General features: G+C 36.3%; 1 protein-coding gene across 9 annotated transcripts in view; it reads left to right on the top strand.

Moving 5' to 3' along the window:
* CCSER2 (coiled-coil serine rich protein 2) overlaps positions 1 to 22,665 on the top strand; it is a 71,591-nt gene extending 48,926 nt beyond the window's left edge. For 5 of the 9 annotated variants that reach the window (XM_051617206.1, XM_051617207.1, XM_051617205.1 and 2 more), the window contains exons 7-10: positions 284 to 367; positions 2,141 to 2,227; positions 3,586 to 3,684; positions 17,414 to 22,665. In XM_051617206.1, coding sequence (XP_051473166.1) covers positions 284 to 367; positions 2,141 to 2,227; positions 3,586 to 3,684; positions 17,414 to 18,235 — 1,092 coding nt within the window. In that variant the 3' untranslated portion in view covers positions 18,236 to 22,665. Of the gene's footprint in view, positions 1 to 283; positions 368 to 2,140; positions 2,228 to 3,585; positions 3,685 to 9,139; positions 9,225 to 13,647; positions 13,688 to 17,413 lie in introns of all 9 variants that reach the window. The other 4 variants (XM_051617213.1, XM_051617211.1, XM_051617212.1 and 1 more) reach the window with 2 other exon arrangements.
* Positions 22,666 to 24,188: the final 1,523 nt, after the last annotated feature.

Below are 24,188 nucleotides of genomic sequence, written 5' to 3'. Positions count from 1 at the left end.
TACCATAGCTTAGTGCATAAGGAACTAGTCAAACTTCTTGGTAATAGATATTAATTCCAGTAATTCATCCTCCACTTCAATCATAACTTTGAAATATATACATAGTTTATGTTGCTGGTTGTAAGGTTTCTTTTAAAATAATGTTCAACAGTTGGTCACAAAACTTTCAGACAAAAATGCATAAATAGACTAAGTCACCTAACCAGGTCAAATCTCATGGGTTGCAATATAAATCTCACAGAGAGCAAAGCATCAGCCAGTTCTTGTTTTTATTCTCTGATAGAATGATGAAAATATATCACTCCAGGACATCCCACTCTCACTTCCACCAAGTCCAGAACCACGAGAACCTGAGACAACTTTCAAGGTAAGCGACACTGATGAACTCTACAGAATAGAAGATAAAAGTCTGTTTGTGTTTAAAAAGACTTTTCTGTCACTGAGCAATAGTGCCTCTTTCTTTGTTCATCTATTAAACATTTGCTAGGTTTGCATTTGATATACCTGGTCTTTTCAGTTTTGTTAAAATGGAAGGGTTTATTTGACCTTTTAAAATACATGCTTTTTAAAACAAATGCTAGCACCATTTAAATATTTAAAATAACTTTACTTTTTGTTATTTGTAGCAGCCATGTGGGAATTAACAGCTGTAGAGTAACTCCCTTCCAAAATTTGCTGCCAGCTTGTTAAGTGTTAGAAATTGAAAAGCTAATTTTTGCTTTAAAGTGTAATCATACTTTACTTGTTCTTTCATTAAATTAATTATTGACTTCAGTTTACAATTCTTTCATGTAAATAAGTTTTCCCTGAGTTAATGCAGATGTTGCAGATGTAACTTAAAAACACTGTGAACCCCACAAAGTCAAAGATGCACTTTTTTTTTTTAATGGATATTAAAGGGCAAAGCACTCACAGTGGATACTCCAAAAAGGATCATCTTTTATGGTCCAAGTCTTGTAATGTTGTTTTCTACAGGGGTTTTATAGCATTGCTTGAGGCTCTTATTGTAAAATCAGTACAGAAAGATCACTAATCCTACACTTAGAGTAGTAAGTAGTAGTAGTACAATAATACTTGCTGAATATACAATAAAATTAGAAATACTCCTTGAAAGGGAAGAACACTTACAATCTTGTTCCTGTTTGAAGATCATCTGTACAAATCCTGGTTTCAGGGTTTAAGAGGTTCACCAAAGCTCTAGGTCTATATGCATCATTCTTATCATTTAAGCCTTCTTTTTCTTTAATTGCTGTTTGATGCATTTGTTGTCCTGCTACAATCACTTCCCTCAAAATCTTAGTCTCATTTCCTAGAGGAATAAGTATTGCTTTTTAACTTAATAAGAAAAAAAATTTGCTAGGTTTAACTGATATTTTGAATTGTCACATCTTTACCTGATACCATCATGTTTTTTTGAAAAATTGCCCAACAAATCAATCCGAGTGTTGTCCTAAAACAGTAACAAAAAACATCTTCAGTGAAACTGAATTCATAGATCAATGCTACTACATGGAAGTGTGTCCCTTAGTTTGTGGCCTAGCTATAATGGCACAGTTAGAAAGCACATTAAATTGACCTAATGATGAAAAATAAAAAAATAAAAAAAAAATTGCATATTTTCATTATTTATTCTGAACTTTAGGTCTTCAGTTTATAGTAGTTCAAATCAGCCATGCTGTTTGCATTCAGTAAATGTAGTTCTGCTCATGTTTCTAAATTATGTTGTTCATGTTTCTATCATTTTATGTTAATGATAAATTCACTTAACTTTTAAGCTTCTCTAATATTTTTTTTTTGTTGTATGAAGAGGAGCACAGTAGTAGTAGATGCTGGGGATGTTCATCTCCGTGATGCCAGTCACTTGTACAACAGATGAATTACTGCATCAAAAATGCAGCCGATATACTTACCTTAGCCTGAAAATTCAGTAGATTGGTTCAACTCTATTACAGAAGCTTCTAGTCAAGCTTCTTCACTCTTTAGGCTGTGTGCTTACAGCCTGTCTCATTGTGTTAATAAGGGGAATGCCTATGCTAACATTACTGCCTGTCCTCCGTCTGATATAATGTCCCATAGAGGTGTTGCTTTAGACTGTGTAGCCCTTATAGAAAACCTCATGTTGCCTGCTGTTCCACTGCAGATGGATGATCTGCTGAATGAGATCAGGCAGCTGAAAGATGAACTGAAGAAAAAGGATGAAACAATCAACCAGTTAGAGCATCAACTTGTAAGTGTAGCACTAAATGTTTAACAATGTCTCAAGTATGCACTGCAAAGTGTGACTTCAATAGGTAACTCTTATCAAGGCTTTAAGAGAGCTAGTTGTCTCATTTTTTTCCCTACACTTTCATTAAAACAAAGGTATATTTGGCTTTTGTTTAGACCCACCTGACTCATGAGTCTGTAATGGATCCTTTAGCAGACTGATTATACCTGCTGTAATGTGTTTGCAGCTGTACACCAGGGATATTTAATTCTGTAGGCAAGTTATGTTTTGTATGTGTGGCACTGAGTAAGGATGTTGAGACCATTGTTTAATACATTTCATTTCCAAAACAAACACTTTGAACATGAAATTCTAGGAGCTGTTCAGAAAGAACAATGAGCAGAGATAAGGTACTTTATGCTTAAAGTATTTTAAAAATAACAAGTATCAGGCCTATCATTCTACTTGACATTTTTTGGTAGGTATTTTTCTCCCTCTCATTTCCTCTACAGTCCATTAGTTTAATAAAGAATTCCACCATAGAATTTAAAGTCAAGCAAGGTAGTATTCAAAGTTGATTTGTTGTTTGTTTTTTTTTAAACTCACCTGCTGTGACAATTCTTGTAAAATAGCCCCAAGTTTTCAAGCCACAATAAAATCTGAAAAGTAGGGTAGATGAGATGCCAAGAGGTGCACACCATGTTATTTATCATAGCTGGAGACAGTTTTGTGTGACTAATTAAATGTTTAGCATGTGCTTTTATACATATGTGCACTGAAACTGACCTGTGGTCTTCCTGCTCTCCCTGTCTACCATGTGATCATTCCCCCTAGAAAAAATGAAATGTTGAGATTTGGCTTTTTGCTCCATTTAAACAACAGAATTTCAGATCACAGGATATATAAAAAATAATAATAAATCTATTAGTATTTTGCATTATGTGTTGATTTTTCAGTATGCTTAGTCTTACCATCAGCCTTCAAAGATTTCCAGAAGGAAGTCTCTCCCCCTGGTAGGAAGTATACCTGATTACTGCAGGAGCTGAAAGCTTTGCTGCAGCTAAGGAACTGTGCTGTAAAGATGGGTAAAACTTACATTTGGACTTATTGAAAGGTGAATTAGAGAATGTGTTCCTTCATAAATACAAGTTAATCAAAAACCCTTTCCAAAATTCAACATTTATTCTAAATTATTTCTAGATATGCCTTGGGAAGAGAAGCAGTTGTGCAGCTCTTTAATTAGAAGTTTCTTTAGTTTAATTGTATTGTGCTATACTGCCAAATAACGGGTCATGTTTGAACATTGGCCTTGACTATGCTTTTCAAGTGTCTTAGTTATTTTCTAACAAAATATTCTTTTTCTTTTTTGGGGGATTAAGGCCACTAGATGTAACTGCCAGAAAGACAGTCAAAAACCTGCAGGGACAACGTGTATGTACGCTGATAAATTTACCCAAACCTCCTGGAGGAGGAGTTCTGTGAGTAAAATGTGCCATTCCTTCTCGGGTATGACTTTCTGCATTTCATTCCCCAGTTCTATGGCATTTGCTGTCGTACAGGTTGGCTTTGGGTAAGAGATTCTGTGCTGTGTGTGAGAGCAGTATCCTACATGCTGTGCATCCCCTGGGCTCTTTTGTAACCCTTTTATATAAACATGTATTGCAAACATTTCTTCAGACGTAAGTAATTAAGTTTTAGAAATCTGTTCTTAAAATTATCACCTTCTGCACTGTTTAAGTTACAGCCAGGCCAAGCTGTATATTTAATCCTATGTAAGGTATTTTCCTTTGTCCTGACTTTAAGTCTTAGCTATCTATAGTTGTGGTTTTTTCCTGGTTCAAGTGTTGTTGCTGCTCTCACATTCGTTAAGGAAAGCAACGGTATTTTCCAAGTTTCATAAATGTAAAAACAAAAGTTTTTTTTTATTAATGAATTATTTGAAGAATTTGATATATTAAAAAAATTATTGGGTGAAAATCACTTTGACAAAGGACATCTTCATTCCCACATGATGTTGCATGGATCACTTTTTGTTTCATTATATTTTACTTAGATTCTTCATGGAACTCTAGCAGAATACTTAAGATGGGGGAGGGACAACATATTTGATATTATATAATACTAAGGAGTTATCTTTGGACAAGACTTTTGTCAGTCATTAGCAAATACTCTGGATCTTGGATCTGCTGTTCTAGCTAAAGAATCTTAAGAGATTTCTTCTAAAGATTAAAAAAGGTCTTAGATTTCTTATTCCTTTGTTTTTACCCTGCCTTGATTTGCTTGATGTAAGATTGTAGTAAAGACCCCTGCTATCCTTCTAAACTCACCCTTTTGAACGTATAGTGCAAGGGCAGAAATGCAACCACACTGCATGTTCAGCAGTTGCTAGAAATCAGCCTTATCCTGTTGAGACCCTGGTTCCCAGCCACCTTCTGTCTGATAAGAACCCAGTTTAAAGAGACCATCATTTTAATCAGCTCTTAGTTTGCTCTGACAGCTCCGTTCCAGAAAGTATGTGTAATGTTTGTGACGTTTATCCTATTTGTTTCTCTTTTCTTGTTACTTTGTAGCTTTTGAGCTCTTGTATTGGTTCTGTTACCCATTTCATTGCCTATCTGTGATGTTCTGTGATGTTTTAGTGCTTTGATACTATCACTGGGTTTGTGGCTATTGTTGTTTCTGTGTTCCTTTTTTTCCCTATCATTTTCCACATAAATTCAGAAACAGATTAGTAACTATTGAAAGTTAGTTGCTAACTACAGAAGTTTAGTTTGAGCAAGGTGTGGTATTGTTAACACGAAGATATTGGAGAAGATGGTGAATGTGAATTGATGTCTCAGGTAAAAGTAGTAATTTATTCAAATTCTGTGGTTTTGGTCTTGTTGAATTATATTTCTTCTAAGTTATTCTAAAGGTTTGTTCAAAAATACACTCTTTTTTTTTTTTTTTGTGATGAGGAAATTAGAGTTAAGGGGGTATAGTTTAAAAAAGGAAGGACCTCTGCTGTATTCATGATTGGGTGTGTGTACAGAATGGTTTTTTTAATGTCTTCTTCTTTGCATGTGTTTTTAACTTTTGGACCTCCTTAATGTGGGATTTCTTAAAGGGGGATAATAGTCTTGCTGTTGTAAGCAGAGTTTCAGGTCTAATGATCAGACCGTAACTTTCTGATTTAACAGCTGCTCTGCTAACAGGCATTTGTGTGCTTCCTTGCATGGACTAAGGGGAGTACAAATGTAGAAAAAGCCTTGGCATGAAATCATTGTTGATCTGGAGCCCAGTGACTTAAACTGTCACTTGCAATAGAAAGGGGAGACAATTGGCTCTATTTTCTTGAGGCAGGAGTATGATAAATTGAAATAGCAGGAGAGACATGAGTAAAGTGTATTCTTACTAAAAAAAAAGTCTTATATATTGTTTTGCTTTATTAACATTCCTCTTCAGTTGAATATATTGCTTTGAACTGAGAGTGCAGGCTGGGAGAAATCAGATCTATTGGTTCTAAACATGGTATGAATCATAGTCCATGTTTATGAAATTAAGTTTTTATATAGACTACGATTTTTAAAGACCAAATTGTAATTGAAAACTTGGCAATGAGAGTACAGCTCCTTTGAGACATAAAAGGTTTTTTTGCTACTTCAAGTTTGTTAATAGTTATTACTATATGGATATTTGATTATTTCTTTTTTTTCTGTAAGTGTTAACCTGTCTGTCACTTTAAATGATGGTGAATATCAGGAAGTTACTTTCACTTTCAAGATTATTCTGACAGTTTACAGATTCTATCAGAACTGATACTGTATGTTCATTCCTGAAACAAAAATAGCAGTCTAGGAACACACAGCAATTTACTGTTTTAAGGAATAGTTTAAATGCTTCCAGAAATGCTCTTAATTTATAGTTTAAGTAATGTTTCACAAAGAACAGATGCTAGAATAAACAAGGAAATAGTGAGAGTGGAAATTGGCTATTAAAAGATTTCAATTAGAGAATGGCAGTAATTTATTGCAGTTTTATTACCGATTTCAAATAGCTGGTATTTCTGATCACTTCATGATGCTCCCAGTAAATAGGCAAGTAAATATCATTAGATATTCATTTTAGGAAGTTACGTTCTTACCAGTTCTTTCTTTATTACCGGATATTTTTAGAAAAGGGCCCCTCCTGATGTGATTATAAACTTCTATGGTTTTATTCTCTTTAAAGATCACATAGCTTTTGAAAGTACTTCTAAGGTTTTTTTCCTATTTAAAGATAATTATGTATATAAATGGAAACTATGTAACTTTAAGTTAATCCTTGGAATTTACTACTTCATGTAATAAAACCTAGTGGCTAAAAATACATGTTTTGAAAATTGAACATTAAGAGCCAACCTATTGCCTCACCCCTGTGCTGCTACATGGTGTTTCTTGAAAGCAGTGTCCTGACGGTCTGCTCAAAATCACAGTATGTAATTTCTGAGTATTTGTACAGACAATGACCACTTAGAAGGAAACATTATTTTTGGTTAGCAGTCCCCAAGGCTTGTACAAGTATTCACTGACAGGGTAGACAGTCACATTTCTAGAAGGCCTCTGGTTCCTTAGCACAACGCAACTCCTCCTAGTTGGTGGGTGCTTTTCCATGCCCTGCAACAGTAGTTAGTGTACAGTAGATAGTACACGGTGGTGAGAATAAGTTTTGCTTTCCAAATACATGTACAAATTCCTTCTTGTCTCTGGCAAAATGACAACAAAAAAACTCAGTTTGCCTGGGATCATGCATAATCTTGTTCTTCGCTACATCTCTGCTTCTGTGCTGAGATGTACTCTTTGCCTTCCATCTGAGTATTGTTCCACTCCATCCTTCCAAAGCCTTTCACATCAGTTGTTTTGATAAACCTTCCTAATACTTCCACTGTGGTTGGGTACTGCTGTCTTTGAGTATCTCCTTCCACCTTAGCCTTAACATTTCTTTATGCTTTGACTCTGCAGCTATGAATTTAAGCTTCCAGGTTTTGAAGCCTAGGCACTATTTTAGTGTTTATCTTCGCAGTCAGCCCAGGTTTCTCTTGTTGTCCAATGCTCTGCTGTTCACTTGCTGATCCCTTATAATGTACATCCTTGGTGAGACAGAACCATGGCAGGACTAAATAGTAGTGTTGTGCATTTTTCTTACTCTCCTACAGTAGCAGTGTGTAATATGTGGGAAAATGCACAGAAGAGAGGTTCTTTAAACCTTTCACAGGCAATTCTTTCTGGTTTAGTGTAATCCAGCACATAAGACTATGTATTTTTTTTTCACCTGAATGCTTTCAAGAAGAGCACTGCCTGTCAGAACTGTGCATTCGTAATCTCTTTGACTGGGTGCTAGGCTGGCAAGAGGAGGCTGCTGCAAAAACATTTTGTTTGTGTTGATGCTTACAGTATGTCATTCTAGGTTTGTTCATGGTGTGGAGCTCTGAGTTCATATGAGACAACCAGCAATTCTTGGAGAGATTCAGCAAAAACCACCAATTCTTGGGAGTGCTCAGAGGCTCCAGCTGTATGGATAAAAATAGTAGTTTCATGTATTTGTGTTTTTGCAGCAGAAAATTTATTTTAAAGCAGTAGCAGTTTTGGATATTGGTATATCCTGGGGAAAAAAAGCTGGAATATTTGGCTGTTGGCCTAAAATTACTATTTAGCATAGTTTAGAAATACTTCTCTTGTCCTTTTCTGGCAGAAGCAATTGCTTTGTTTATGGGATTGCTTATTCTAAGGTAGAGGTCTCTTCATAGCAGTGGAAAACTCTGGCCATAATATCTTCATAGTAATCTTTTTTTTAAAAAAAAAAACCACAACAACAAACCAAACAGACCAGTGCAGTCAGGGTCAGAAATTCATTAAGTGTTCAGCAGCAATTGCACAATGAATCAGGATTTCTGAAGAACATAAGTATTTTTGTTCTGGTTTGTAGGCTGCTTTAATTCAGCTGCTCTTATTTTTCCGTTCCTAAGTCTTTTGTTTTGCCTGGTGTTTAAAATTTAGAAACACTTCTCTTTTGGGATACCTTTGCTGTTTCACAATTCCAGCATCTGGGAAAAGAAAGGAATGGGATTTTGTAGAAGCAGAAGTTTTCAACTGCTAGTGAAGGGGTTTTACAGACTTAGACCTGTCTAACTGAAATAAGAAGAAATGAAGATTATGTGATTTAAGGGGGAAGTTCCAGCCTGGATAGATTTATTTTAAAGGTGAGGGAGTGGAAAAAATTACAGACTGCATTAAATTACTCTCATGCTTTGAGAATGCAACACCCACAGTGTGTCACTTCTGTGGTGAACGGAAAGGTCTGACAGGCAAACCACACATGGCATTGACGTGCATGGGTCTCTGATCCTGTAACCAAATGCTCAAGCTCCAAGAGCAAAGTGCAAGGAAGACAGTCAAATGTCACCTCTCCTCTTTTCACATTTAATGGTACTATCAAAATATGAGCAAAGTGGACTCTAAAGTACCAGGATTTGCTAGAAAATCTGTTTCTATGCCATAGAATGTTTTTCATTATAATCTAAAGCTGACTGATGTTCCAGAGTCTTAGTATTATGCAGCTTAGTGCTTGGGGAGGCATTTTTGAAACATATTTGAAAGCTGTAAATCCACAATTTTTAGCATGTATTTTTAACATGCAAAGCTCAGCTCCTGTACTTTTCCCCTAAAAACATCTTTAGCAGAAATGTGTATATAATGAATAACAATTGAGGTATTTGCAAGATTTCTGACTAGTTTAGTTTTTCTTCTGCGATTTTCTAGCATGTAGCTGTTTCTGTTACCAAGTAGAACAACTGGAAAATATAATTATACCTTTCTGAGGGGAAAAAGAAAAAAGAATGGTGTGGCTTTTTGGTGTTTTGTTTTTTCCCTGTTCTCTTTTTTTATTATACTTCTCCCCCTCTCTCTTTCTGCACAGGGTGGGTATTCTGCTCCCTCCTTCTCTCCCTGGCAGGGCTCATTCCAGGGCATCCCTCGGACTGTTCCACCGCACCGCAGACAGAGTGAGTCTGTACCTCTCACTCATCTCCCTCACCGTGTTCCAGTAGCAGCTTCCCCTTTGCACGCACTGTTCATCCCGTAGTACCCTCCTTTCTCAGGCAGATTTACAGGCATACACAATAGTCTGTGGCTAACCAAAATGCTTCCTTCAGCCATCGTATAAGCAGCTACCACTTGTAGCTTTGTAACAGCTGTTAAATGCTGATGTACTTCAGCAGTACTTCAGGCAAACCTGAGTAGGCCCTTGTTTCCAGTCTTGTCTTAACATCAATCTTGCTTGCTGCATTTTCCTTTTCTCTTTCATGGCTGTAATATACCATCCTGTGTGTGTATGTGTTCTGTTTGCTCGTAAGTCTGCACGTGTGCATATGTGGATGTATACACGTAAATACATTGTGAATACACATGAAAACGTTGCCGAGAAAGTGTTGTTTTCATTGCCTCTCACAAGAAGTTTTCTTAACTTTTCAGAATGGCTTCCCCAAAACTAATTTTTTTTCCCCCTCTCTCAGTCTTTGTTGTAAAAAGGCTTCTAATAAATCCAAGTGGCTGTTGCAAAACTTGCATGATTTATTAACATTCCTTATGTGCTAGCTACAATGTGGGCTGATGTAAGATGCATTTGTTCTCTTGGCTTGGATCTGCAAAACAAAAGACAATTGCTGATTTTAAAACTGTATGCTTACGTAGACATAGAGAAATGGTAAGTCTTATTTTGTGCTTTGGTATTGCATTGTCAACAGATAATTGATCAAAGAAATATAACTAGTTTGTAAAGCTAAAGTTATATTTTAAAATGTACTGTAATCTGAGAATTACAGTGTGTTTGCCTAGCAAAGCCCAAGAGTGTATTTGGACAAGAAACAAAGGAGAAAGTAAAATTATGGAAACATACAATAGATTTCCAGGGCCAATGGAGATCTGAAGAGTAAGCTGCACCTTGGAAAACAAATCTTACATGTATTTCAGACTACAATAATCTGAACTTATTCCAATTGCAAGAAAAAACCCACTAAATTATTTTGTAAACTGTGTTTCAAATACTCTCTTGACGTTTCTGTGACAATGTTCATTTAAACAACTCATCAGGAATGCACAGCCTGTTTGATAGGCTTTTCTCTATGCGATGGAGGGATGTGTTCATTTTTCTGTGGTGTTTGATATGGGACTGTGTGTGTGTAATGAATGTAGCACCCCTAAAGCTGATCATCACATAGTCTGTTTCTGGAGAGGGCCAGCAGTAACGCAGCCTGGCTATTTTGCTATCCTGTTGGCAGACAACCTGAGTTTAAAAAGATCAGTTGTAGACCTCAGGAACATAAAAACATCACATTTTGGGGGCTTACTGAACAGAGAATCAGAATGGGAGGCTGATGTCTGAGCTGCCAGATGTGTGCCTCTGTTGTCATCATTCACACTAATTGCTGAACTGAAGAAAACAACTTTGCTAATCTTATAATTTCTCTGAGCCCCGTCCCCCACCTCATTCCTTCAGTAATAGCAGCAGCTTCTTATTCAGGGATCCCATAGCAAACTTCCATTACTAAAGCCGGTTGGATTTTTTAGTATACATCTTATACATTAAATTCTATGAATTATTACTAGTAAAGGAAATCAAGTAGATGAAAACTGACCCATTGACTAATCAACCGAAGCTATAATAAACCTATTGCTCAGGAAGATAAATGTTTCATATAACTGAGTATTCTTAGCATTTTTCTTTAAGTCTTAGGTTGATAAAAAGATAAATATTGAGAATAAAAATGCAGTATAAATTAGGAGGTTTCTTGGACACTTTCGCTGTCTTGCAAAACCGCTGATGTATGTCTGTGAAGGATCCCATTATGCAGAACATTACCAGAATTATCACTAGCATCCTTATTTACCTGCATTGCCTTTTCCCTTGGGTCAAGGGGTTTAGGTGTGATGGTTTTTGAGCTAGTACAGAATGCTAAATGAGGGGTTTTGAGGCAAGTGATGAGCTGGGTATCACCACCAAGAATAGGAAAACAGCCTTCAAGTCAATGTTAGCATTCTTTTGCAAGAGTATAGAGAAGGGGATGGGAACACAAAGCAGTCTCAGTTTTGTTTGGCTGTGTTTTCTGCTTGGAGATCTTGAAACATTTCTTCTCTAACTTCTGCATCCTGAACCTAAAATATCTATGCTTGTGGATACTGCAGGTTTCTTCCCTATGTAGTTATTATCGGATGGACCACTAACAAGCACTGTAGATTATGAGGACAAAAATCTGTAAGCTGTTCATATTTAGTTGTTTATATATGGTAAGATAATTTTACTGCTGCTGAACAGGACAGGTGATATTATATCCCTACTACGTAGTACCACAATACTATCATATGGTTACATTTCTCTATTTGCACAAGTTACAAGGTGACAAGGTTAATGCACCTACTGCTTATCTTGCCCTAAGAACTTTGGTAATGTGCTTTAGAGTTGGATGTATGTTTTAATGAGAATTAATTTTTAGTACTTTTACATATATTACCTTTATGTTGTTTCAACAGCCTTGGAAACAATTCAGCATTTTATATTTCATAAACACTTTCTGAATAATACCTTTATTTTTGTCATTTTATGAAGAAAATTTTGTTTTTTATTCTTAAAACTGAAATGTATGTCTTGAACTCAATTCTTATGTAATGCTCCTTGATTTTTAATCTTGATAATAGGATATAATTTGATGACACAGCAAACTTTCTTCAACAAAGTTTGAAATGTTTGCTTTCATATTCTGGAGCTTTAATGATGCCACTCTGGAAACACAGCATTTAGAATGCACATTGGTGATGAACAATTATGAACTCTTGTCATAAAACAATATTATACCACTCCCTCTAGGCCCCTAGATTGGAGTGCTTCTCCACAGGGAAATGCAGATGAATGCTGCTTGGTTACTCAAGCATTGCAGTTGTTCACATCTTTGCTTACTGTGCACTTCATGATGACTTCTTGTATGTAAGCATTACAAATAAAGGTCCTGTAAGCAATTCTAGCAGGTCACATGTAGCTTTGTCACCAGCAAGAAAGCTGCTGTATGCACACCAAATATAAATCAGGTGCAGGCTTTGCTTTTACATGTATTATTATTATTATTATTTTTAACAAGGGTATATTCCTTCTTTGTTCTTGTAGGATGTTGGTGTTAGCAGAACAAAGTTGCTTTCAGAATATTATCTTGAAGTTCTATGATTTGTATTAAGAGAGTGACAAATTATTTAAAATGTCCTGGAACCATTACATAAAGAAAAAACTTGCATCTCCCATGTTGAGTAGTTTCAGATTGGACTACAGGAGAAGTCTCTCTTGTACCTGACTAAGCTTAGTTTTACATGTGATTTACACATTTGTCTGTTTGTTGCATATGTAACTGATTTATAGATGTAATGCCTGCCTTGATGGTAGTTATATATTACTTTCAGTGATTTTATTTTTTTTTTAATTTGAGGAAGACAGTATTTTTCTTTTAAGAAAGTTGGGGTTTCTATACAGACTGTGCAGAAAAAAAGAAAGCTGTACCATACTCCTGATTATTTTACTACCCCCATGCTGTGATGAAAAGTAGTTTTTTAAAAAATATGGTTGTTTAATATTATTGCTATAAATAATACTCCATGATGTGGTATGCTGTTTTGCAGTGTTGAAATATGGGTATAATATAGCTAGCTAAAACAGAAAATAAAAAAAAAAAAAGCAAATTGAAAGTATCAACAAATGCTGCTGATTAAGTTGGGAAATCTTGGTGTTTTCCAGAGGTAGAAAATGAGCTTTCCAGTGTAGCCTTTCAGCAGGGCTGTCATTTCAAGCAAAGGCCTGTGAAATGACAGCTTATCCAGTGACAAGACATTGAGATAAGGGATGTCAGAACAGCTAGAAAATTAAAAACTGATGTAGTAGGGTTTGTTTCCCTTCTTCCCTGCCCCTTCCTAAAAAGAAAGCTGGTGAGTGAGTTTCTAGAAGATGGAGTATTAAAAGGCATGGGCAACATGGCCAAGATACACAATGCATTGTTGTTCATTGTTAGATACCTAAAACTGTATGTGCTTGGATGCAATTTTTTTTTTTATTTATACATCTGTAATGCTACACACAAGTTCTAGTTACAGCTCTAAACAGTATTTCAAGTGTAAGAGATAACTGTCTTAAAAGACTTCAAGTTACAAGAGCAAAGGTATTCTGTGCAGGTCTTGCTATAAATATTATTTGTACTGCAGTATTTCAACACTATTGCTTCCTTTGTTTCTGGAAGGTAGATGAAAAACGGGTGGGGGACATGATAATTGCAATTTAAATGTTGAAAAGTTGCAGTTCTGTCACGGCAATTGCTCGTTGTTTTGTCTTGGTCCTCTGATACCATTGTCCTTGTCTTTTTCTTGTCTCTGCTTTCCCATTATGCCATTGGCAAGGAGTTGAGAAGTTAGTCCATTACTTCTGTGATAAAGCGTGGTACAGTACAACTTCAGATTTCTTCCCGTCTCCTCCTCACACATTTCCACTCTTGGTTTTTTTGCCCTATGCATGATGCATGTCTGTTGGAGATGTGCATGCAGTTCTCGGGTTCCTCATTGCTTCACTTCCCTTGTTCCTCAAAATACTGCAGGGAGAAAATGTCTATTTCATTCTACAAAGATATTTTATAGGGAATCAGGATTGAGGTTAGAGGTATAAAATAAGTACAGCAAAACTGCAGGGGTTTTTCAGGTAGTGATATTGCAATTACTATTACTGTTACGACCACATTGATTTAACTTCTTTATCAGTATGACATACTTGTCTCAGTTTTCCATTACAAAGCTAATGCAATCTCGGTGCAATCTCAGGGTGAATAACTGAGGACTAAAGATAATCCTTCTTGCGGATGTGTTGTCATTTTTCTCTGGATGATGTAACAGCCAGATTTACTTGAGAGAAAATCTCTTTAAGCTAATGTGGTAGGGACTGATTTAGTAATTTTGATTGGTGCACCACTTCATCTCTTACCAGTGCAGAAAAGTCTGTTTCTTTGTTGTGCAAAAAGGACCATGTGCACAAAGGTTTTGCCTAATGTCCTTTTGTGTAGGGGACGACTAATTCTCTCCAGTTACGTTGTCCTAGAGATGTTTTAGAGTCCAACTTCACGTTTTAGGAGCATCTCAAAGGTATGCTGGTTTTTACCCACTTGACTGTTTTTTATGGGACAAAACCAGAAGTCTAGTGTCATGGTCTGACCCACTCAAAGCAATGCAGATGATCAACTCTTTTTTTAAGATTTCTGTGAAATAAATTGCTCTTCTTAGAAGGTAGAATGCTTCTATATTTTTCTGTTCCCCCTCCTTCTTGTGATGGATTTCACCAATAACTAGTCCTTCTGCTGGTTCTTTTTTTTACGAATAACATGGTCATAATTTATTAAGACCTCCCTAGTAAATGGAAAATTTGTGTGTAAGGCAAAGATGTAAGCTGTGGATGGAGAAAATGCAGTTTTCAGTGTTAGGTACCTTCTGAACTGAAGTGGTGATCCTCCGCTTTCAGTGTCATCTTGAATGCATTAAGCATGTAGCAATTAGAAGAAAGTTAAAAATCTGTAACCATGATAATTGGACAGACTTTGACTAAGTAGAAGTACATAATTAGAGAACAGTACCGTATTTTAAAAAAACTAGCAAAGGTGACACCATAGCTTTAATATCCTAATAATTCTGAGCATGGAGCTGTTTTCTACTTTTGAATTGCCAGCTTTCTGGATAGTAAGCTGCTTAGACCTTTTTAGGTCATGAAGGATAATGAAGAATATATATATTTTTATATGTAAAATGCAAAATTGTCCAAATGTAAAGGCTCAAATATTACCTCATTTTTGTCAAAATAACTAAAAATATCATTATCAAAAGCTTGCTTCTTTGCTGTATTTCAGATACTTTTGTGTCTAACAGCTTTCTGTACAACTTCAGTTTCTTCTGTAAATTGAACATTTTTCATTTTGCTGATTAGTGTAACTGGGACTATTTGATATAAAGTTAGGATTTATTAGATTAGACTTCTATCTGCACTTTTCAGGACTGGCATTTAGAAACCTTTCCTAGGTGAGGGGAATTTTTTTCTGACAATTATTTTTACATAATAGAATTCCACGTAGTACTGCTTGCTATAAATGTACTAATATTTCACTTCAGGAAGGATTAGAAAATCTGAATTATTTGTTGAAGTATTTGTATGGTAATCAAGTATATATTGCTTTGGTTTCTACATTTATTTTTAGCAATTTTGTTTTTACAGGTGAGGTCCCAAATCAGTAAATCCTTTTGGCTAACATCTGTCTGTCAGGTCCTAAGCTGGAAGGATGACTTCTGTAACCCATCACTTAAACACTGAAGGAAAAAAAAAAAAAAAAAAAAGTACCTAGAGGATTCTTTTTTTTAAGCTCTAACTGTCTTAGTATACTGAACTATTAATTGTGTTTAATACTTCCTTTCTGTAGAATTGCTTGGCTAAGGAGAATTCACAAAGCTAAGCTAGTTGTGGTCACGTGTGTTCTGGTAGTAATTTTGACATCAGTTTGATTGAAGGCTTTTTTGAGGCATTTTTTCCCCCTCTTCCTCCTCCTCCCTTTTCCCAGAACAGTTGTGTTCAGACTGCTGATATTTGCACTTCCCTGTCTTTCACTTGCTGGTGTCCCTGGTCCATCCAGCTTTGATATGCCATTGCTTACAGGTAGAACTGGTACATTGTAAAGTGAAAAACTGCGAGTAAATCAAAATTAGGTTGAGAAATCTCAGTATTTTTCTTATTTCCATTACAATATTTTCTTGGTGAGGAATTTTGAGGATTCATTTTCAGTAGTAATCCTGCCAAGAAAAAGATTAAAAGCTTAAATAATCCAGACGTGCTATTGTGCTAGAAATGTAACAAGCCTTTGGCCTGCACAGCTTTCATTATGTTGTTCCTTCTGATTCTAAGGTTAAAAGACTGGACAAATAATTGGCTTTCACATTTAGAAGTTGTGAATTATTCAAGAGCGAGACTAAGGTGACATTTTTAGTCAAATCCCTTAAAGACGAAGATTGCTTCTTCTTGACTGACTATACTTCACTAATAAACAAATATTATAAGCCTGTTTACTATGCATGTGCAATCCATCAATCGGTAAGAATTCAAGTAGTTTAGGGATAAAACTAGCTTGTAGTAGCTCATTTCTCCTCCTTTATAAAGAAAATGAGAAAATAATCTAAACCTGGACTTGATAAAACTATAGTTTAAGTTTTGATAGGTTTTGGGTTTTGCCATGGATTGCAGAAATTTTATAATTCTTCCAAGGTCTGTCTGCAAGTTGCAAGTCTAGGATGTTTGTGAAGCTAACACATTAATCTTTGAAGTCTTTTTACAGAGAAGAGCAAAGAGAAAAACAAATGATCCAGAAGAGGCAATGCTCTTGTTTGATACGTGTCTGATCAAATTAAATCTTCTGATAAAATGTAAAATCTTCATTATCTTTATCCTTTGGTTATCAGCTTAGTAATATGTCACAGGACAGATATCTAGCTTCAAATGTACTTGGTTGCACTGCTTTGTTGAAGAGAGTTTCTTTATCAGCCCATTTGCATTCTATTCAAGGTAAAAGTTATTTAAATCTAATAACTAACCTAACTAGTGCATACCTGTATCAAATTTTCTGACCTCAGTAAGGCAAGGAAAATGCACTTATAAATTCATGTGGTCCATTAAACTCCTTTCCTGCCTGTACAGTATATGACATTGACAAAAGGTTTGGGATAGTTATCTTGACCATGGGGTTAAAAGAAATTAAAAGATGGATACAGTGTGATAGCTGTTGTGCTTGTTTATTAAGCAGTGGAATCGGAATCGATCAAGGGTACTCGTGTGCCATTTTCACACTGTCCTGCAGATTTAGGTAAAACCATCAACCATGCCTTTTCCATCTTTCTTTCTTAACCTAATTGGTTTCTTTTTTGTCTTTGTGATGTTGTGTATTTCAGTGCTGGTATATTTTTTCCTCTTAAGTTGCAAGTTACATTTGTACACATCCCATGAGCCATCCTGTTTTGTCAAAGTTTTGATTTTAAAAAAGCAGATATTCAGCCCTTACCAAGCATCCAGTCAACACACATTGGATTCAGGATGTTTTCTGGTGTTTTCTTTGCCTAATATATTATTGTATTCTTTTTTCTTTAACAGCCTCAAGTACTACAGCCTTCCAGCAGCCTTCCCAGTTCCACAGACCTCGCCCAGGGAAAACTAATAAAAATGCCACATATCGAGGCCCACAGTGAATATCCTAAACATGGTCTGCATGCAAATAGCAATCATCAAAATCAAAATGCTGCAAATATCTCTCTCATAAACAGCCTGAATGATGCAAACTCTTTAATGAGCGTACAGTCACGCATAAAAGATAAGAATACATCATATTTGGAAAATTTGAAGAATAGAAATACTGAAGACCCTGGAGAGATGGCCAGTAATGAAGAAGGTGCACTATCATCTTGTTCCTGTTTTCAGACCTCTACAGGAGCTGATGACAGAGAGGTGCAGACTGAATTAGCTGTGAAAAGTCAACCCTCTTTCACAAATCAGGCTTCTCGGCCAAAGACTTTAAGAATAGCAAAGCCCCCAAATGCTTTAGTGCCTCCTACAATGGCCGTTCTCGCACGATCTGCAAATCATTCCTCTGCTTCCAAGGAACATGAGCTTCTACCATCAAGTAGTTCAACTCCGCTACAGTCAACATCTGGTCAGGATAACCTAAAGGGTAAACAGAGTCAGAAAGTGTCTAAACTTCGTCCACCAACTATGTCCTTTGTTAAATCTAAGCAAGTGAGCAGTCAGAAATCCACACCAGTATCTGCAGAGCCTCAAAACACCTGCATGAAGACTAACATCCCAAAGCCACCAGTACAGAGAAAGGAAGGTGTGCAAACACAGGGTATTGGTTTGCATTCTGGGGACAGTTTGCCCTCTAATCGGCATTCCCGCCTCCCTAAGCCAAAGACACATTGAGAACGTTCCTACATCTCATTGAATGATGCCATACATTAAACTGCTTCCTGTGTCTTGACTGCCTTTGAGCCTCCTTCACCTACAAGCCTGCAAATCCTGAGTGAATATTCAAATAGCATCTTTATTTAGTGTTTGCATACTCCATCCTGTTATGTTCTGAGGCTCATATTCTGAGCTGAGCAGTTTCTATTCAGAGTGTTTTCTTATATTGTAGGTCTGTCTTAAAGATTGTATTGCCCAGTGATCTTAGTAAGTAAGCAATTACTAAAGTCTGATGTGACCACGAATACCAGAATGCTGCACTATGTATTTGAGGATGGCAGGAATAATTTCTTACCTCTGAGTTACTAGACAATGAAATTACTTTTTGGTTTAACTTCTTGGTTCTGAGTACTCGTTAGGTTAGAGCGGTGGAAATTAGGCTGAGTAGCAGATGTTTTATTGGCCATAATTCTGACTCTGTATTCCAGAAGCCTATGCAAAAATCCTTGTATTTATAATTATCTCAAGACTCACCTATTTAATGTTATTTAATCTGATGGGTTGGGTGGGTTGCGTTGTTTTGTTTTGCTGTAATCTGAAGTTGCTTTGTTCTTTATTTATCCCATTTTCACGGTTCACGGACAATAAGCAGATTTCACAGGGTGAAATGAATCTTCTCAAATATCATTTGTTACAAGACTGTGGTATGTTTTTATTGTGTTGAATAGACACATTGCCGGTAGATTCTTGAAACGCAGTGCTAAGGATACTTGTGCAAAACCTTCCAATACAGGCTCTCATTAATTGATAAGTAGGGAGCCTCTGGGAATGAGGGGTCCATAACACCTATGTTGACATTGCACAACATGCATTTTAATTAATAGTTTTTAACTTTTATTGTACTATTTTTATTTATTGAATTCTGTTTAATATTGAAAGACTCTGAAGTACCTGACTTGAAATTTTGCACAAACTTTGCCATATGTGTAAGCATTTGAAGCTATTTTACAGAATAAAACTTGTATTAAAAAGCAACTATTTTTAAAACAAAATAATTAATTAACCCCACTTACTTGCTTTGAGCAGTCTTATTAAATCCTAATCCAGAGCTGGTACTCTTAAGAGTTTTTCAGAGATGTGTATTTTGGTTTTGGGTTTTTTGTAAGTTTTTTTGTGTGTAATTTCTAAAGAAGTGCATGATAACTGGGAAGGAGCTTTTTGGGGAAATAAAGACAAAAAAAAAACAAAACACAAAACCAAACCAAACCAACACCAAACATTTTCTGCTCTCTAGAAGTAGTATTTTTTTCTGAAAGTGGGATCTGGAAGTACGTGCCCATCATGGTGCAACTATGGGACCATGACATGTGTGCTGTGAGATAAATATGTCCATATCCAGTGAAGCTTTCCAGAAACTTATGTCCCATCTTCAGTTCTTCCCTTCTTTCCCACCACTGTCTCTTGGATGTTACTATTGGGGTTTTTTTTCTCTTCTTGAATTGGTTTTAAAATCAGCAGCAGAAGGCTCTTAAAATTACTTTTCTCAAAATCTGTTCTGAAGAGCATATAATGTCAGTAAAATGAAATGTAGTAATAATTTGTTCTAAGCTTGGCTACAGGACATTGACATATTACAGTATTTTCTTTGAGAGAATTAAAGTGAGTAGGTACAGACTTTTCATAAATAAATTCAATAATCAACTTTTGTAATATAAGTCCTATAATTAGGGGTATCCTGATGAATACCTTGAAAAGGAAAAATAATTAAATCTCAGATGAATTTTTCAGTAGGTAGATAATGTCCAAGAAAGTTTTTGGATTTGTCACAATAAATTATTTTAACTGACAATGAAGTGGAAAAATTAAAAGCTTGGGGAAAAACGGTTAGGGGGGAGGTTCTATTTCAGAAATGCTTATGTCAATCTGAAATAAGAGACCTGCAGGACTTCCTGTTACCTGTGGTGAAGACAATGTAAGCAAGAAGTAAGAAGGTAACATTAAGTGTTACAGTTGATAGAAGGTGAAAATACCTACAGTTCAAGATTGCTGTAACAATTACTTTCCAGGAAAAATTATTTCTTTCCTTGAAAAGCATTGAATGAGATGGGCCTCAGTATAAGCATTTGCTTTTGTTAAATTAAAAAAAAAACAACAAACAAAACTGACTTTCTGTATTCCCCAAAAACTAGCTCCTGGCAGCTAACTGTGTTTCTCAGGAGTTTTAAAAACTGCTGACGGAATGAACAGGTTCCTGATTTCTTTTCTGGTCCATATAGATTTCTATGGAAGGTTTGTGGGGTTTTTTTAAGTTTACGTTCCTTGAAAGGAAGCTCATTTTATTTTTTGTTGTATATGATTTTGTGTAAAAATCTGTTTTTCACTTAATGCTATTGACAGAAATATTGAGGTTTTTTGCTTCTTATTCTGGAGGTATGACCAGCTTGATGTAGTGATGTTAAATTTTTTTATGTTTACATCTAAAATTATAGATATCTATCTGCACCTTTATTGAAAATTAAGGAATGAAGCAAAGAGTTGATCAGGGTTTTCATAAGGAAGAATATAGTACTTAATTATTTTTTCCTAGAAGAACAAAAATATATTCTGTGGCGTTATTTTTTGTGTGGAAGGAACATAAATGGGTTATATTCTTTGTTCTAGCATTTCCCCATTTTCTTCTGACAGATTAGTGTGACACTGAGCTGGAGACAGCAGGATTTGACTATGGATAAGACAGATGCTAGCCTGGATTGTGTTTGTATTCAGCTGCTAACCCTTCATCCCTCTAAAGACAACAAGGTCTTTTGGCTCTTCAGACTTTACCAAGGAAGGTTCAAGTTGCATGTATAGCAAGTCCAGAGTACGAGCAAAGCCTGTCAGCAGATGGGCAGCTGGGAGAGAAGTAGTGAAGTGAAGGCTGAAGCTTCACTTCAGTGCGGGACGGGGCTGGAGGGGAGAAGGATAAAAGGGCACTGTGTAGAGCTTGTCAAAGGGGAGTAAGTAAGTGTTTTCAGGTAATGTGTCTACCTTATGGAAGGTGCAGATTTATCATGAGTACTGGTGCAAATTATCATGTATGCGGAAAGTAAAGGTTTTGATATCTTCAGGGGTTTTTTTTAGGTTTCTAAAACTGGTTTATTGCCATTTTTTTTGGTTTTGATTTCTCGTTCTTTTGTGCAATATTCACAGAAGTATTAAACTACTGTTCAGTATGTGTGTACAGAGGCAATTATGTGTTTCAACAAGTGAATAAACACACACACACAAAAAACAAAACCACCCAGAATTGCACTTTAAATGAGCTTTATTGCTTGGATTTGTGCCTAAAATAATCTAGATGCCTCCTGCTGTGTGTGGCTTTTGTTGGAAACTCATTTTCCTGGTAGTGTGGCTGTTTCCAAGGTATCTTCACATCACTTTCACAGAATTGATATGCACTCTAGTATGTTTAATAAGTACTCATACAGCATACTCAGTTTTTGTTGTGCAATGACTTTAACTGTGGAATTTTAATACTGATGATTCAGAGAGATTATCCTGAAGCTAGCACTTCCTACTGCCAATCAAGGACAATGGCAAAATTTCCCTAGGACTAGTGTAGCCCTCAAATAATAATGTTCCAATATATGTTTTTGTTCAAGAAACAAAGTGCAATATTATCTTTCAGACTTTCTGGAAATAATCAAAAAGGCCCTGAAAATCCAAAACAGCCCTGAATTTTTCATACAGTTACAAAAAAAGTGGGTTCCTCAACTTTACATCTCATAGCAGTGAGACTAGACATAACAACTAGACTGCATCATAGATCAGTAAAATTAATTCCATTCTTGGATCTAATTGCTAATTTGTTGTAATGATGCTAGAAACCCGAATGCCATTTGCGTGATTTACTTTAGTTGCATGTCACAACCATATGCACATTCTGAAGTGTCATGCATACTTGGGTAGGTTGCATGTTGGGGGGGGAGGTATTTCTCTTTTTGCACAGCACATAATCCTCTTAATATGGACATTTTCTCGTGATACAAATGGAAGTCTGCTCCTGAATTAGGATTGTGTAGCTATTCCTTATCTTGTTATAGTGGCTTTTTTCTGAGCAGAGTGGATTTAATACATTATCCTGGTGGTAGGTTTCAGTATAGTAATCTTACAACTACACCATCAAGGAAATTCAGTCACTGTTGTGGTAAAGCTGCTCACTGCCTACGTAATTATAGAAGCACCACAATAAAACCAGTATATTTCCAGTGTCAGTGAAATCTTAAATTCACTACTGGCTCAAACAAGAGGTACCCTTATTATCTGCTTTGTTGTTTTTGCTTTTTTAACCCAGGCCAGAGTAAATACTGTATATTGGAATTGGCTTGTAAAGTTGATTTAAAAACCTGTATTTAAAAATTGTCTTCAATGTTGCTCTAGTGAATAAAAATAAGTCATAATTCTAATAAGTATCTGTTTCTCCTGACTGTTCACTTCATGTATGTTTTCAAGTCGTTGACTATGCAGAAGATTTTGTGGGAGGTGGGGACTGTGCTTATTCTTACAGTGTTTTCTCATGGAATTGTCTTTTTCCAACAGACTGAGGGTTTTTAGCATGAGACTTTTATTTAAAGAAAAAAGAAAAAAAAAAAAAAGAATACATGGAAAACCTAAACTTTTAATGGATTGTTTCCACATGAACAAGGACTGATGTGGCTAGTTTTTAAAGGTATGTTATTTCACCCTGGTGCACTATTGAGAAGAGTATTTCATAGTTTTGTTACATAATTAACTAGTTAAAATTACTATAATAACAAATAACTTTGAGAGTTATTCCCCCAAAGGAGTCCAAATGAATACAGTGTATGCATACATGTGAACAGTCATAAAAAGCTTCTAATTGTCTATTAGTATTTTGCCCATTGTTTTAATGGTTTATTATTCTTGAAAAAAAAAAAAATCCATTCCACCAATTTCATCTGACCTGTTTTGGTAGATAAAAGTTCAACTTTGAAATGTCAATAAAAATTTAGGGATTGGTAAAGGGGGACTCCTGTAGTTTGAACACTTAATGTTTCAGACAGACACTTGTAATCCTTAATCTAAGGTTTCATTTTGAGCTTCAGGATGATCTTCAGAGTTTTTCCAGGTGGGGGGAACTTCTGCATAGAGTTTCCAAATTCCAAAGTTTTAGGTACCTTCCTCAACTGGGGCCCAAAAAGGTACTTACACACTGTGGATCCTCCTTGCTTTGTAGTTCTGGTGGGCAAGGGTGCACTTTGCTTGATGGACAAGACTGTTGCAGTGACAGTCCTATCAGATGTTAAACAGCTGATTCAGTGACCGTGTAACTAGTGCTCCTAAAAGCTGTCATTCAAAGCTTCCCTGTCTTCTCTACTCTCTCCTATCCAAAGGTAAATGCCTTGTGGCAGTGCTGAACAGTGTTCTGCTCCCTGGACTGAAAGCAGTGTTCTGCTGAATCTGGAAGGGTTCACCAGAACATGATGTGTGAGGAGAAAGTGTTAATGATGAGCAATTTTTGACATTTCACTTATTTTGCAAGCCAGAATCAACGCACTCAGCACCTTTCTGTGTATAGGAATGGTTTACTTTTTTTATGAGCATGCCTGAATGCAGCTAAATGAGACTAGTCACTAGGGTGATGGTCACATAAGAGCATGGTGGGCATGACATTCCAGGTGTTTTGCAGTCCAAGCAATGGCTTGAGCACCCCATAAGGAGGGCTGTGCAGCCTCTTTGGCTGCTGTTGCACATGCCCAGCTCCGTGTGCCCAGCTCCAAGCCTATCTCCACCACTGGCTGGAGCTTGGCAGGTGCCTGGAGCACCACTATAGTGAGAAAAGCTCATGTGCGAGGGTTTTTTTGGGGCTGGAGTGGGGGTGTCACCTGTTAGGGGTAGGGGGTAGGTGTGGAAGGATGACCAGGCGTTGAGTGGTGCTGTGGAAAGCTTTCATACAGGGCCATCCCAGCAC

This window comes from Apus apus, chromosome 4 (genome assembly GCF_020740795.1).
Source record: "Apus apus isolate bApuApu2 chromosome 4, bApuApu2.pri.cur, whole genome shotgun sequence".
Taxonomy (NCBI): domain Eukaryota; kingdom Metazoa; phylum Chordata; class Aves; order Apodiformes; family Apodidae; genus Apus; species Apus apus.
The sequence above is the reverse complement of the archived record's forward strand: the minus strand, read 5'-3'. Positions and strand labels throughout refer to the sequence as shown.